Source organism: Macrobrachium rosenbergii, chromosome 20, assembly GCF_040412425.1.
Source record: "Macrobrachium rosenbergii isolate ZJJX-2024 chromosome 20, ASM4041242v1, whole genome shotgun sequence".
In the NCBI taxonomy this organism is placed as follows: domain Eukaryota; kingdom Metazoa; phylum Arthropoda; class Malacostraca; order Decapoda; family Palaemonidae; genus Macrobrachium; species Macrobrachium rosenbergii.
In genome coordinates, this window is record NC_089760.1 from 15,371,279 (window position 1) to 15,388,369 (window position 17,091).

General features: G+C 35.4%; 1 protein-coding gene across 6 annotated transcripts in view; it reads right to left on the reverse strand.

The window, feature by feature from the left end:
* Positions 1-17,091, reverse strand: part of SppL (signal peptide peptidase-like protein) — a 145,825-nt gene that overhangs the window by 10,024 nt on the left and 118,710 nt on the right. For all 6 annotated transcript variants that reach the window (XM_067122003.1, XM_067122002.1, XM_067121998.1 and 3 more), the window contains 6 exons: positions 14,171-14,265; positions 12,933-13,052; positions 11,742-11,820; positions 5,823-5,935; positions 4,975-5,126; positions 2,092-2,253 (listed from right to left, as the gene is read on the reverse strand). In XM_067122003.1, the coding sequence (XP_066978104.1) occupies positions 2,092-2,253; positions 4,975-5,126; positions 5,823-5,935; positions 11,742-11,820; positions 12,933-13,052; positions 14,171-14,265 (721 nt within the window). The remainder of the gene's footprint in view (positions 1-2,091; positions 2,254-4,974; positions 5,127-5,822; positions 5,936-11,741; positions 11,821-12,932; positions 13,053-14,170; positions 14,266-17,091) is intronic.

Below are 17,091 nucleotides of genomic sequence, written 5' to 3' on the forward strand. Positions count from 1 at the left end.
AGTACCTCTAGAGACAAGCCTACACTTGTGGAAGATCTTTCGGCAAGAGAGACCTTCCTAAATTTCATATACCCCACTTTCCATGGGACATCGCCATAACCCTTCCACCTTTCTTAGTCCTAATGGCCAACCACTGCCTCCTTGCTGAAGCTGACCCACTTTGGGTAAGAGGAGAAGATCTCATATACATTGTGCCTGGCTTCCTCTGTTGCCTAACCGTTGGAAGAGATAGTCCTGGCCATCAGTTCTTCAGCTGAATGTTGACTGTTATCTTCTGGATGACATCATGCTGCCACTGCAGACAATTTCTGCCCTGGTAGTATCTAAGACCTGCTTAACAATGCTCTCTGGAAACGGGAATGGGTCCAAAGGTTCTAAGACCTATGGAGCCGTCATGACTATGGAGAAATAAGATTGGAAAGAACCTGGGTCATTGCTTACTTGCTTGTGTCAGACCCAGCAGTCAATATCATAAACCAATCTACAATGTCTATGGAGAAATAAGGTTAGAGAGAACCTTGGTCACCACTTACTTGCTTGTCTCACCCAGTAATCAATATCATGAACCACTCTACACTGTTCAACTAAGGCAACCAATGTAGTAGGATGAGAGGAAGTTTACCAAAAAAACTGGCTTCTTTTGTCACCAACAAAGGCAGCAAAAGGTGCTCAATCTTGTTACATGAGCCAAATGTTTCAGTATTGTAAACAGATATATTTATTCCTTTAGTGATACATAAATTATCTGTTATTAGAGGAGTTATACTACTAAAAAAAAAAAGCCAATAGCCAAGTTTTCCAAGATCAGCCTACAACATTGTTGCATCTAAACTGTCTTTAAAGGAAAACTTTATATCAAGAATGTAATTTAACTCTAATAATTTAGTTTTTATTGGAGTAGGTTGGGAGAAGTTTTAGGCAGGGAAAAACTTTTCCTTAATATTTTCAGCATGAAAGATGCTGTACTTTAACAATGTGATAAATGTGCAACTTTAGTTTTGCTATAGATATTGACTACTTTGCTCAAAGTCAGATGATTTGAAGGAAAATTATGCCAGCAAATGTGCCTGCCTGACACCGCTCAACTTAGCATGTTAAAATAATATTTATGAAGATTACAATTACAGTGAGACAGGGATCTTTTGAGCGTTGTCCCTCTTTCCAGGGACCATTTCAGTACAGTAGAAAAGAACAAAATATAAGCACAGCCGACAGAATATAATATAAGGAACATAATGCTCAAGATTTCACTTTCTGGTGGATCTTAAATGAAATATTTTTGTTGAAGAAAATACATAACATTTTCTATATGTCTAGAAAGCAAGGATATTAATCTAGAATGAAGATGAAAAACAAATCACCGATACTTTGCTCTATTAAGACATCAAAATTACTATTTAGACACTATTGATAACTAATCTATCATTACTGTACTACAGACAATGAAACACAGGTGGAGCACTATATTGTGCTATTGACACAATTTTTGGATTTCTTACTGAAAGTAAAACAAAATAAAGTATACATTAAAGATATTGAGAACCATCTAAATTATTATGCTGCCAAATTAAGTTTATTATTATTAATCAGAAGAACCCTATTCATATGGAACAAGCCCACAAGGGCCACTGACTTGAAATTCAAGCTTCCAAAGAATATGTTGTTCATTCAAAAGAAGTAACAGAAGATAATGGGAAATATAGAAAGAGATCAGTTGTTAGAAAAACTTGTGTTAAAGTTTGTACTTTAACATAAGTTAAAGTACAAACTAATAAGTTAAAGTACAAACTAATGAAGCTTTCTCCAAAGTGGCAGCTTACTCAGTAACAAACACTGATACCCCACTAGTAGTTCCATGAATTTGGAATGCTTTGCCATCTCCATCACCCAAAGATAAAGCATATGTTAGTACAGTATTAGGATTTTGCATTTGTAAATGAAAAAACTTTTTTTTGAAATTCCAATTTAAGATAGTGAAAACCCAATACGACAGGTTTAATACAAATTACTAATAACCATACAAATCACTCAAATTGTCGGACTCAATTTACAGAAAATCTCCTATCCCAAAACAAATTTGAATAAACTTACGATATCTCCCAAGCCAAGCATTGAAAAATGGCCAGTGTTGTGCATGGATGGGAAGACGAGTTTGCCAGGCAGAGACAACTTAGGTGCCTCTCGTCCCACACTACCAAGATGAAGTTTACGTGCCATCACTCCGACAGGGTTTTCTGCTGGACGGGTGGCAACCTGAAAATAATTGAACATAAGATTTTACTACACAAACTAAGACTACAAAACTGTGTAAAGTATTAAGGAAATGTAATTAATACAAAAAATAAACACAAGAAAACTCTTGTTAACAGATTAAAATTTACAATGAGGCCTTAATAAACTTATAGTTTACTCAAGAATAAAACAGGAAAGGTAAGGATTTTCTTGGTTTGACTAACATAATTACTTTTAAAAGGGACTGTAAAACCATGGAAGAGTAATGATAGTTAGCAAGACAGCAAATATCCTGTTTACATAAAAACTGCTAGGCTTCAAAAAATATTAATATGAACTATTAAAAACCAATATTTCGTAAGAAAGCAAAAACTATAGATTACCTGGTACCTGGGAAAATTATCCACTAAGCAGAGAATGGCGTATTTTAAGGGGTAACCTTACCCTGACCCTCAAGTGGTAGAGTGGACCTTTTTTATATGTATTTTCTAGTTATTTATAAAAAAGAACCAAAATCTTTTGGCATGTATTAGCAGAGAGCTATTTTATCTTCAAGGCATATTTTTTGAACTATAATTATAATTGTTTTAAACATAAACTCTGTAAAGCCAAAGAAAGTATTTTTCTCTTTATAAAACTGAGTAAAAGTATTTTCTCCCCTTGAAACTAAATAAAAACTAATTATTCCACATGGAATTTATTAATTACTGTTTTGCTGAAGACTTTTTTTTTTTTCAGTACTTAAAAGCTTTTCCCCTTGAACTTCAAAAATATCCTCTGGTCCTTCAAAAATGACAGTTCCCAGCTGCTAAATTGGAAGAAAAAAATAATTTTGCCTCATCTAGAATACAATCAGTTTTCCTCATTTACTTCATATGTATTATATTCTAGACACTTGTGACAGTCCACCACATTTACACTACCATAAGCACTAAAAGTTTCTGGGAAATATCCAAGCACTCAAGATCCTAATATAAAGGTTATCTCTAATTTTTTTGTTCCTGAATTTAAATACAACCCAAAAATACAATGTGATATGGAAAATATAAGTACATTCAATGTACCTGGGACAAGAGATAAAAATATAATCGACAGATTAAACATCAAAACTTAATACAATAATGCTTATTTCAACATAGGGAATAGAAATAGTTATTTATATCTGCTAGCCATCAGAAGTTTACATTGCTGAAATCCATATCTGATGTACAAAAGCCTCTAAGCATGAGTTTTGAAAGTGAAGTGCTTTACACCAATTTTTTTTTATACAATGAAGGTGCTGCACTGTATATGGAATAAAAGAATACAGTAGACTGAAAAAATACAATAAGCTATTGTATACTTCACATTACATTTTAAAAACTTGCATTTTTCTTAATGATCCGTTTATATTCAATAAAATATTTTATACATTCCTGAAGCTTCTTATTTTTTTCTTAAATTTTCTAAAACCAACTTTCTAATATTTTTCTACCTTGTAGCATTGTTAGTGGTCTACAAAAATATTTGTTTTTTATTTTTTCTTTTAGTGGTCTAAAAATATGATTTGTGCTTATTTTTCCTTTCAGTGGTCTAAAAATATGATGAATTATAACTTGTCAATAAGTTTCTTGGCATGGGACCATAGGGAAAAAAAAAAAAAAACTGTTGACTGCAAACTTAATATACTGTACTGTGTACATCTACTGAACTGGAAATATCTCCTTATTGACAAGCCAATGGATTTTGTTATACTTAAGCTTTCTCTGTTGTATGCTTTGTTACTTTATTTATTTTTTACAATCACATAATAACATTACACTAACAAATGGGCTGGCATGTACTTTGGAAACAGGAAAAATTCTCTCGAGACCATTCTTGGCATTTTTAGCTCCAAATAAAAGGTAGATCATCTAATGAACTTACTTTTTTGAAGGAATCCAATAATTTATTTCACATTTAGTAATATGTATCTGAATTTACTTTTTCAACGCAGTGTTGGGTTTACCCTTCAAAGGATTTGTCACCTGAAAAACTTTCAGCACAGATAGTATAGGGTATTTTCTTGAATTTGGAGATGTGTAATATATATTGGAAAAGTGGCTATGGTGTCAAAGACATTTTCACCCTCCACAATTTACTTTCTTATCATATTAACTTTATGGTTAATTGGTACCACTTAACTGACTTAACAGTAATAATCCAGAAATTCTTAAAAATACTGTCATTGGTTGTTTGACCCGAGATAAACAATAAACTTCTGAACTATCTGAATGTACTCCACATTTGGGAAGTACCACTTGAAGGTGTTTCTTTGTATGGCACACTGTAAATGGTACTAATGGTTCTTTGGAGCATCTCCTCATCCCCAGCTGAATTACTTTCTACCTTTTACTTTTCATCCATTTCCTTTGATCTATTCCTCTTTAGCAGTCCAACTTTTTCATCTACCTCATTAAATTAATTTATAATAATAATTATAAGTAGAGTGCAAGAAGGCTTTCATTGGTATAACCATACTATCGCATTAGGAATCAATGTACAGTATTACAAAATAGACTAAGAAACAATGCCCTTTTTGGGCCATCATCTTTTAGTCAATTAAAAAGAAGATGCAACTATTCTCTATCACATTGTCAGATGTGAGGCAATACTATCTACTGTATAGTAATTTCTTACTGATCAACATAATTTTCATTAACTCAACAGAGACTCAGACTTTTATTAAAAATACATTGAAAACAGACAATGGAAACTACTCACCTTTACCATTACATTGGCATTGAACAGGTAGGATGAGAAGAAAACCCAAAACACATCATACACAAGAAGACCCGTTAACAAGAGTGTGGAGACCTTTAAACTTGGTAAACGTACAAATGCAATGAATGCCACACACAAGCCCATTCCCATGGCTGGAAAAGGTAAAAAATTATAACAATATCTTTATTTAATACTTCATAAACATAACCATTACAGTAAAACACTACAATTACTGTAGATCAAACATTTTACACTTGCAAGAGAAGGAAAACCAACAATCTAACTGCAGTAACAACCCAAGGAAAAGCACTGACTAGAATACAGAAAAGCTCTCTGGCAATGGCTGGTCAGCTTATCCTGTTGACATCCTACAAACAATGTATCTACAGTAAACCCCCATATTCGTGGATTTCTCTGTGAAACATATCTACCCATTATTCGCAGAAAATTCTCCCATTCGTGGTATTTTTCACTGAGAAATATTCACTAAAATCACTGTATTTTCATATTTTCATGACTAAATGCACTTTTTGTGATAAAACTATTACAATACTGAGGTATAAGCATTTTTAGCGGATTTTTGTGTTTAAGCTATCAAAATAGGCAGTTCTAAGTGTTTTTTGAGGGGTTTTAAGTATTCGCGGATTTTCGCTATTCACGGGGGGTGTGGTACGCGTCCCCCACAAATACGGGGGTTTACTGTTATCAATATAAAAATCTTGTGTTCTTTAATCTTCATAAATTACATCACTAACAGTGTATGGAAAAGTATCCATTTACATGTATATTAATATATACTGTATAATACAAGACTTGTGGAATGAACAGTGACAAAGAATTATACCTACCATCCATGAGCAACCAGTGACCAGTCATGACCCAAATGCAGACGATGGATACAGAGAGGCAGAATGCCATAATTTCTGCACCTGTGAACCTTCCACACATTCCAAATGATATTCTGAAAGATAAACAAAACTATTTAATATTCATCAGTGACAAAAGAGAGATTGCAAGTTGAATATCTAGTAATTAAATCTAATAAATTTAAAGGATGAGACTAACATATAAGAATGTTGGAATATGGCATTTTAATTTACTGCACTGACAGTGCATGACATTAAACAAAATACTGCACTCCACAATGAAAGCAAATTCCATCATAAACATTTATTATTATTATTATTATTATTATTATTATTATTATTATTATTATTAAAATATCACTTTTTTCTTTTATTCAGTAAATTTCTGTTAAAGGAACTCAGATATTTTACTTGGAAAAGACACTAGAAAAAAATGGAACTCTTCAATACTGAAAGACAACAGTGAAAGTTACAAAGGTATAATAATAAATTTTCTTACTTCAATAAGGTGAACATTTCTCATTTTCATTTTTCATGAGCCAAACTAAAAATATAAATAAATTAACGATTTTCAAAGTTATGGAGTCAGCTTTAAAAATAGCAGAGAATGGATATAATTTGAAAAGCCATTCCAGAACAAATCACATTTAATGAATGTTACTATCAAAACATCTAGTGATTGTCACACTTTAGTATTACCAAAACATCTCGTAAATGTTACAATCAAAACATCTACTGAATATTATCAAAACATTTAATGAGTGACTTACTGTTCAAATACAATTAAACATTTCCACTGAAAACCCTTAAGTACTGTATCTGTTTCAAATTCTTGCAAACCTCTAAAATCCATCTCATTTATACTTGCCATTCACTGGTATGAAGGTTGTTGAAATAGGCATTTTTTTTTAAATTCCCAAAAACATGAATGTAATAGGCCATTAAAAAGAAAACTTGAAGAAGGGGTCAACAACAACATCAAGAATGATGGCATTAGCTTTTGTAAAATTTTCTTTTGAATTAAAATATCTGCAGTGTAGTATAAAAGTAGCTTGACATTTAGCTGAGTATTGTTGTACAGCATCCAGTAATGCTGTATAACAATCTTCAACTTTTTCAGCTTATGCATGTACTGTATCAAGTTTTAATATTTTCATAAGTTGCAAGGAATAAGATACAATGCAATTTTTTTTATTTTCAGTTTTTATATTAGTAACTTACCAAGTAATTACTTACCTAATGATTATGCTCGCAAGGCATCCTAAATTCAAAATTCACGGTAACACATCAGTTGCAAAGCGGTGGTGACAGGCCCCGTCCCACTGAAACACGGAGTGTAGGAGAGACTTACTGCCAGCGGCGACATTCTATTTGATGCCGCACTGCCGACAGCACGTCAAACTCTGCAGCCCTGCCTAATTCGCAGGTTAGTGCTTGCTTAATTCGGGAAGTATTCACTTTTGTTTGTCAAAGTGTTGCCTTTTTTTATTTCGTCTTTTGCATTAGATTCTTTCTTCTGCAACTATGTCAGATTCTAGTGCTTCCAGCCGTCATTGTTGTAGCGAGGGCTATAAGACTAGGCTTACTAAGATTTGTTATGATGCACATTACATGTGCACTAAGTGTAGGGGGCAGGAGTGTTCTATAGAGAATACATGTTCAGAGTGCAAGGACTGGGATGAATGCAAATAGGTGCTCGAATCTCATCTGAACAGACTTGACAAAAATGGGATCAGAAAGGTGGCAGCTCAAGCCGAAAGTAGGGCCTCTGTGAGTAGAGATTCTTCACCTAAACCTAAGACTGACTCTAGCCTAGCTCTTCCCTCTACTCCTGGACATACTCTCTCTCCTATTCTAAGTCCTCCCTCTATTCCTCCACATACTCCTGTGCCTAGCTCCCATGCTTCTGATCCCAATGCCATCATAACCAGTCTGGAGTCCAAAATTGAGTCCAAATTCAACAAGAAAATTAGTCTGGTAGTGAATTCAGTGTCGGAGATATGGGCGTCCCTACGTGTGCTTAAGGAAAAAGTTTTCTGTGACAAAGTTAGTGATAAAGTATTGAATGAAGTGTCAGTGGAGGAGGTGGCTTCCTGTCCCATTGGTGGCCCTAAACAAAGGTCACTGTCCCGCTACCCTGTACCTGGAAGAAGACATACCTGAGGTCCAAGGGAGGCTGGCGGGGTTTGCCCACAGGTTGCTGCCCCCTCAGTCGAGTTTCTGGGACATGGTCCCTGGAGGAATTCAATCTTCATACTAACATAAAAGAACTGAAGGCCACTCATCTAGGTCTCCATCATTTTTCAACCTCAATTCGCAACAAGACAGTGGTTGTTCAAGTGGACAACACCACTGTTCTGTCACATATCAAGAAACATGGAGGCACTCGTCCCTTTTCCCTCTGCCAGACTGCAAAGGACCTTCTACTTTGAGCGCACCAAAATCAAGTGATGCTGGTCACTCTTTTCATTCAGAGAAAATTAAATGTCCTGGCGGACGAGTTGAGCTGTCAGAAGCAGGTCCCCCCTACCGAGTGGACCCTGGACCACAGGATCTGTGTCAACCTTTGGATATTGTGGGGGCAAACCGTCCATAGACCTGTTTGTTCCCTCAAGAAACAATCACCTTCCTCTCTTCTGCTCTCCAGCCCCAGATCCCCTGGCATGGGTGACAGATGCCAGGCTCATAGACTGGTCAGGTCTGGACCTTTATGCCTTCCCACCCTTCAGCTTGGTGAGGGAAGTCCTGAACAAGTTCGTGTCACACCGCAACACTTCAGTGACTCTCGTAGCGCCGTGCTGGCCCACGAAGGAGTGGTTTCCGCACCTTCTACCTCTTCTGGTAGACTTCCCTAGGCTGCTTCCCCAAAGACCATGGCTACTCAACCTCACTTCAAGAGATACCACCAAGGGTTGTCCACTCTCACTCTGACAGGCTTCAAACTATCAGGAAACTCGTCAGAACGAAAGGTTTTTCAAGAGCAGCTGCGGAAGCTATTGCAAAGTGCAGACAGCAATCTAATTGCAACGCCTACCAGTCAAAGTGAACAGTGTTTCGTCGATGTGCACCAGACATCACAGTTCGTCTTCTGAGACATCTTTAACCCAGATTGCGGACTTTCTTCTTTACCTGAGGACCTCTAGAAGTCTTCCCTTGTCCACCATTAATGGATGCCGAGCGATGCTTACCTCGGTGTTTAAACACAGAGGTATGGATCTTTCTTCTAACCAGGATCTTAATGACCTAATTAAGTCATTCGACACTTCCAAGCAAAAGAAATCTAATTTAGTGTCTTGGAACTTGGATGTGGTCCTTAAGTGGCTTAAGAGTCCCCCTTTTGAGCCACTCACTCCCGCTTCCCTCAAGGACCTTCCGCAGAAGACCCTCTTTCTGGTAGCCCTAGCTACAGCCAAACGTGTTAGTGAGCTGCAAGCGATCAACAATAGGGTAGGATTCTCCCAAGGAGATGCACTGCGCTCTTTCACCTTAAGCTTCTTTGCCAAGAATGAGGATCCTTCTAAGCCTTGGCCTCACTCCTTCCATATTAAGAATTTAATGGATATCCTGGGCCCAGATGAACAGGAGAGGGTTCTTTGCCCAGTCAGAGCCCTGAGGTACTATCTGCATAGGACCGAGATCAGAGGACCTGCTAGCAACCTGTGGTGTTCTGTCAAGAATCCTTCTCGTCCCGTCAAAGAATGCCCTTTTGTTCTTTATTAGAGACCTGATCTCCAAAGCTCATTCCTGGATTCAAGAAGACTCTTTTTCTTTGATCAAAATTAAAGCTCATGAAGTTAGAGCAGTGGCTACCTCCCTCGCCTTCAAGCACAATTTATCCCTCTCGTCAATTCTTCAGTTGACCTTTTGGAGGTGCAAGTTGATCTTCACATCTCATTATTTGAATGGCTGGCATGGTATTAGGGGAAGAAGCATATGAGAGAGATCCTCTCTCTCTTCTGTCTTCACCTTGATGTAGGGTGTAGAGTTTTTTTGAGGAGCCCTGGGGTACTTTGTACCTGGAGCGCCCACCAGTTCTTTGGATGGGTAGTGGTTTGTCGTGTCAGGGTGGGTGACAGTGATTTCTGGTTGTTGGTTTGTGGTACTGCACCCAGGGCAAGGGCAACTTTTTCCTGCATACGTCTTGTCAGCGATCAGGCACATCCTCTGTTGCAAGACTTCCACTGATGTAGAGGCAACTCTGGGCTCACTGCCATGCCACTACAGGTTAAGATGAGCACCAACCAGAGGCAGTATTCTCCTGCTGTAGCTCTCTTACCAGGTAAGGAAGCAACAAGCATTGTTTCAATGCTAGCCATTCTTTTCTAGCACAAGTCATTGCCACCTTTAATGTTTTTGAATAGATCAGTCCATTCATTCCACCACCTTGCAATGTGGGATTCAGCTATGTAATTACTTGGTAAGTTACTTATATAAAAATGACATTTTTATAATATAATAAAATTAAGTTTTATATATACTTACCAAGTAATTACTGAATCAGAGCCCTCCCTCCTCCCCTTTTTTCATGGACTTTGTGGCAATAAAATAGATTGACACCGCTGGCAGAAAGTCGCTCCTACACTTCTGTTGCAGTGGGAGGTCACTCCCTGCTTTGCAACTGACGCCTTACCGCAAATTTTCAATTTAGGATGCCTTGCGAGCATAATCGTTAGCTAAGCTAAGTAATTACTTGGTAAGTATATATAAAAATTAATTTTATAAAAATGTCATTTTAATGACAACCCACTCTAGCCATCCCTATGAGAGGCCTAGTTAAATTATTTTCATATGTAATAAATAGCTTTTTACTCTTCATACAGTTTTAATGGTCATTAGAGACCAGCCTATGAAACAATATAACTGGGATGAGTCACAAGAGTAACTAGTCTGAAGCACAAGCTATACCCTTAAAACAAATTACTAATTTAGTCTTCATTGTAATAGTGCCTTTCCAATACATTTTCTGTACCAAATGTCAACTATGACATTTAAATTAATAGCTCCGACAATGTTTTTAGATTTCTTGTTACTTAGAGGTTACTAAGATTACGTTTTATATCTTCTTTTTATGAGGAAATTGAAAACACAGTACTTTGTTTTTATAGTTTTGTTGTAGTACTTAGAAACATTACTGATAATGAATACTAGACAGCTTTTGACTGTTTTTATAATTCATGTTATTAAGGGAGAGAAAGACAATGTTTTTCTAGAAATTTAAATATGATGTTTTGTATTGTTAGTACTGTGAAAAGGTTACAACACTTCTTTCTTTTTTCTCATAGTGACCCAGTGTTAAAAAATACTAATGAGATTCACTTTATTAAATGTTCATGAATAAAAAAACTGGCTAACTAGGTTATAAAAAACAAGGAACATTGATAAATCCTCTTATTCCTAGAAAGAAAATCCAATATGATGTTTTTATACTGTATTGTTACAGTACTGTACTTGAAAAGGTTACAAATCTTTCAATAATCTCGATAGTCATAATTTCCGCTTTTTTTTTTTTTTTTTTTTTTTGCTAATAGCGACCCTGTTAAAAAATACTAATTTGATTCATCTTATTAAATGTTTCATAAGTAAAAAAAGAAAATTGGTTAACTTGATTACACAGAATAAAAGGAACACTGATAAATCTTGAAACGAAATTTCAGTATAATGTTTTTATACTGCATTTCTACAGTAATTGAAAAGGTTACAAAACTTCTTTCAACACTCTCATTAGTGATAACTTACTTTTTTTTTAGCTCATAGAGACCCTGAGTCTTAAAACATGCTATTGAGATTCACCTTATTAAATGTTTCATGAATAAATGAAACTGGTTGACTATATTACATAGAACAGAAGGAACACTGATAAATCTTAAATATAATCCTTGACATTCTCAGTGAATTACTTACTTTTTATTATCTGAGCACGGACGAATTATGTATTGACACATGGGTAGCAGTAAAAAGGCCAAAGCCACTGTCGCAATTACTGAAAAGAAATGAGATCATAATATTTCTTACTACAGAAACTTGAAGTCTAAATGTTCACCAATGCTGTATATATGAAACTAAAATGAAAAAATGTAAAGTATGGTATTATCTGTAATCAAAATTATTCTTGCAACATGAACTATAAATTTGCTTTTGAAGGAAATAAGTGTAATCAGATTTGCCACAGTAACACACGCATTGAAATTTTACTTTCCAATCCACCCTGAACAAAAGCCTGATCATCACTCTTTCATAGGGTATGGTATCACCCAAAAAATTAGAGGCTCTACCAATAACAATGATCTTCCAAGGACTATTAATCTCCTACAATAATCCACGCCAAAAATAGCAATTGCAAGAATCACAATGTGGTCCTCTTGCAATACTGCAGTGACAAAGCACAAGAGGAAACTTTCTTCAAGATCTTGCTGTCTTACTACTGAACTTATCATATTACAGCTTAAAGGCAATTTTGTACAAGTACTACAATGGAATGGAGAAACAGCCATGCAACTCAAAATTATATACAAGAAATCTTTAAATTAAGCTCAATGCTTTCGACTGGCCATCTCAGAACACATACTATAATACTGTCCAGAGAATTTTTGTACTGTATGCTGCTAAAGTTTTACAACCAGTTTGCAAAACACTGTCACTGTGTGACTGAAGAAAAGACAAAGGAATGTAAAATACCTATGGTGCAAACCTTAAAGTCTGTCAAAGAACTACAATATACTGTAACTTTCCAAAGTTATTTTTGGTAAAAATTAAAATTATTTCAATTAAAATATAAAATATTAATACAATAGCTGTACTGTAGTTGGAAATACATGTTCTGCAACGAATAAGCATGTTCTTTTTTCTTAATGTTCTTAATATTAATTTTTCTTCCAAGATGTGAAGATACCAAACTTCCTGCATTGTGGCATCCAACTTGAAAATTTGTGAGAAACACAAAATAATCTTATTGTGATTTAGATGGATATTAAGAAATATTACATCCTGTAGTCAAAACCTGCATTATCCTGCCTTCATTACCTATAAAGAAATCTATCCTCTCACAAGGTACCTTGCGAACAATACTCTCCTAAGGCGAACTGGTAAACTTACTTGCAGTGCAGACAGCAAATAACATCTGCATCGAGTCAAAAAAGAAGAACATGATGAGTAGTGAAACAGAGGCCCCCATTGGTAAACACAGTGCTTGCATCGTATCCAATGTCTGCACATCTGTGGGAGTTATGAAACACTATTAGGAAAGATGATTAAAAGGAAGTAGTTCAATGTAATCTTTCATATGCAAACACAGCATCGGATGACGTTTCTCAAAACTGCATGTGCAAAACCTGGATGTTTTTCTACAATACACTTTTTTTTTGTAAGGTAAACACTGTATGGGAACATAATTTAAATGAGAACCTATAGCCTCTCATTCAGCTATTAAAAAAACACAGAATCTAGTGACAAGACTATAAGAACAATACACTGAAAGCATGTATTACGCATTTGCAAACATATGCAAGTTTACAGAGTTTCTGATGTTACAATGGTTTTTGGTTAAATTAAGGGGGAAATTTAATGTAATTTTCTTTTAGGTTTTATTTATATTCTTAATAAATAATATGCATACATTCAATGTACTAAAACAAGACAGCAAATTTTTAACTACAAAACAACTTGCTGTACAGTGTACAAATGTTAGCTACGTCATGGGGTTGCTTATAAAGGTTTACAGGGTGACTAGGTAATTTTTTAAAGGAACTATTTGACCTAGATCATTTTTCACTAAAGTCATGTGTCTTCGTAAAAATTAACAACTCAGTGTGGGGTATCACTGTGTGTATGAAAGTGTGTGTTTGTGTATACATAATATATATATAATATATATATATATATATATATATATATATATATATATATATATATATATATATATATATATATATATAGAGAGAGAGAGAGAGAGAGAGAGAGAGAGAGAGAGAGAGAGAGATAGGAGTGTATGAATGGCAGAATTTGAAGAATAGTAATAATAAATATCTCAATGATACTGACTTGATCTTAAATGCTGAAGATGAGTAAAAAGATAAAAAATTTTTCTTGTGGCACGGTGCCTGTGAAAAAGGAAAAAGGCAAGTACAATCTAATACATAACAGTAACCTAGCTTCTAGTTTAAAAGCATAACTGGCATTCAAGCACTTTGGTAAAAATATGTTTTGGATGAATGAAAGCACGTTTTCTTTACACTAAAAAAAGACAGGAGTACAATAAAAAGGGGAGCGGAAAGAAGCGCTGACCTAACATTCGCCGTCCGTCATCAATAAACACTTAAGCATGAATAACTTACTGTTGTCATTGGAGGCGGGAGTGGCGATACCCAGTAACTTGTTTCTCTCTTTTTCGGATTCCCTTTCCCGAGCTTCCTGCTCCAGATTGAGCGATCTGAAAAGAAAAACAAACGATATTCTAAGACGGAACTCTCCAAATGTTGCATGCCAAGTTTCGTACGTTAAGAATATCTGCTACAGTCTGTCTCAGAATGTGGCTATAGAGACTAGGAGAAAGCATGCACTCTCCACAGAGTTGATCTTGTTTTACTCTTCTTGTGTACTGTCAAGGGGGGAGGGGTAATTTAATCGCTATTACATTTGTGCAATTATTACCATCTTTACAAGTTTTCAGATGCTTTGTTTTACTTTCTTCTGTCTTCACACACAGCACTGATTATGAACATGAAAAAGAAAAGCAGCTGCATGCTGATATTAATACTCAGGATAAACATAAACACGAAATGTTCCATAAAACCGGCCGCGGAGGTTCCTGTCCTTGGATGTCACGGTCTCGTAATTTAGCAACTTTAAATTTGTTTGTCTTGCGTTGCATCAAGTCTGAGGTTTACCAAGGGAGAATTGAATGTGTAGCTGATCATCGAAATCGTATCAATAAGGCAACTCAGAAATATCTTAATCGTTTAAGCACTAAACAGTTTTAAGATAAGTAATAGACTTGAAATTATTTTTAGAAAATAAAAGCAATATTAAATGTGGCGATCTTTAAATATATCACTAAACCAATCAAGCGTTATTCCGGGGAGACACTGTACGGTATATCGATTAGGCAGCATCAAACATTCTGACATGAAATCGGTCTAAATGTACACCGATAAAAATTTAAATCCAAAAGAAGGGAGAATATTCTTTTAGTATTTTTAAATAAACTACAGCTTACAGCAATTACTATAGGCTTACAATGTTTATGTATAAATATTACTGTGTACAATCACAAGCATATGTCTAAGCTGTTATGTGTATTGCATGACATTCATACTGGGACGAAACATAAAAACCCTAAAATATTTGACATCGTAAGAAACAAGAAAGCATTTACGTAGGAAAAAGAAAAACTTCCAACAACTTCAAATACCTCATAACTTACAACTGGTTTCTGTAGCATCAAAAGGTCCAGTTCACATAAACACTATACAAATAGAGCCTGCGTTCCTCTCGCTCTAACAGATATATTACGGCTATTTCTCTTTAACACTTGGATCACATCCATGTTTTTCCACCCTCTGATCCTTCCTCCCACCCAAGATATAAATATGTTTAAGACCTTGGAGGAGAAAAGTAAAGTTTTTAGACAGAAATGCGATGATAAAGGTAGATTTTAGGCATTTCCTTGTGTACGAGGAGGACCATGACTTAGTCAAAAAGACGTGAAAAAAAAACTGGTGTCATGAGTCGCAAGTTATACGAGATACGACAACTTTTCCTGGTGTCACACGAAAGACATGAGCGAGTTTTCTAGCTCCTCTCGCCATCTTCCCACCTGGTCGTCAATTACTTTTTTCCAGTTATTAGTGTAAAACTCTTGCCTCGCATTTTTCAAGCTAATGTGGCAGAAGCAAAATGTGTGACTATAATTTATACTGGTTACTTGGTGGATAGATCCTTTTAGAGACGGCACATTTCAAGGACCGTCCATTATTTTTAATGATAACGATGAAGACGATACGTCTCCATTCACAACCACGTATTACATTTAAAAAATCAACCAAGGCTGCGTGTCTACTGCATAAAATTAATTCCAAGGTTTAATGTCTACTGTTTAAAACGATATACCGAAAAGTGAGTTATGCCGATCTTACAACGATGATGATGATGATGATACAACAAAAGAAATGTTTAGTCTAACAAAAAATACATGAACCAATTCGTATACTGTATGCTAAGAACTTGCTCTTGTCTTCCTAGATATGTCACGTATTCTAGCAGTAAAATTTTCTTTCCTTTGATTTTTATAATTCATCGTTTTCAGTACGCTATACTAAGTCTAAACTGCTGTTTTAATTTCAGTCTTACTTCAGAGCGTCTATCGCCCTAATTTTAAAACGGCGAAAACCAGTACTGCTGCCTTATTTATGGAGGTGTTCTACTAGAATCTATTTAACACGCTTTAAAGTTTGTTTGTAACTAAATATCAGTCAACGAATTCACATATATTTATACGATACCCAACTTTATGACACAGAAGAATATTAAACCAAGAAAGCATGAAAATACAATAATATATATATACATATATGTGTATATGCATATTTTATATATATACTGTACATATATACACAAACATTTTTCCTGTTTGATTTTATGAACGACCATTACACTTGGTGAACACTGTCATGACGATCGTGGAGATTCGCAGATATCTCCAATTTTGTGTATAAAAAAGTAATTGACAAAAATAGTCAACACCTGTGAGTTTGAAAACAGCCGATAATCAAACATCAAGAGCCAAGCAAATCTTGAGGGTTCTCAAAACTAGTCTATAATAAAAAGTTTACTTAAAATAACAACACTCCAAATACGCGAAAAGACACAAGGATGCGTATGTGACTGGGAGACACTTGAAAGCGTGCTGCTCTTTCGATAAAGTTAACAGAGCAGGATTTAATGAATTATCTATAAAGGCTTTCGTGTAATCTCGTTACACGAAATGTACCGGTCAGCGCTGAGCGACGCTCACTTTCATTTCGTTCGTTTCTGTACGAGCACGGAAGCGGTATCGCGACAATATGAACGTATTTTAACAGCAAGCGCCTTCATGTGGATTTAAGGACATGTAAAATGTGTGGGTTTAAAGACTGAAAATACCTAAGTTTCTAGACTGAAAATATATGAATTCCAAGACAGAAAATATGTGAGCTTCAAGATATGGAAAATATATGGGTTTAAAAACATGGAAAATATGTGGGTTTAAAGATATAGA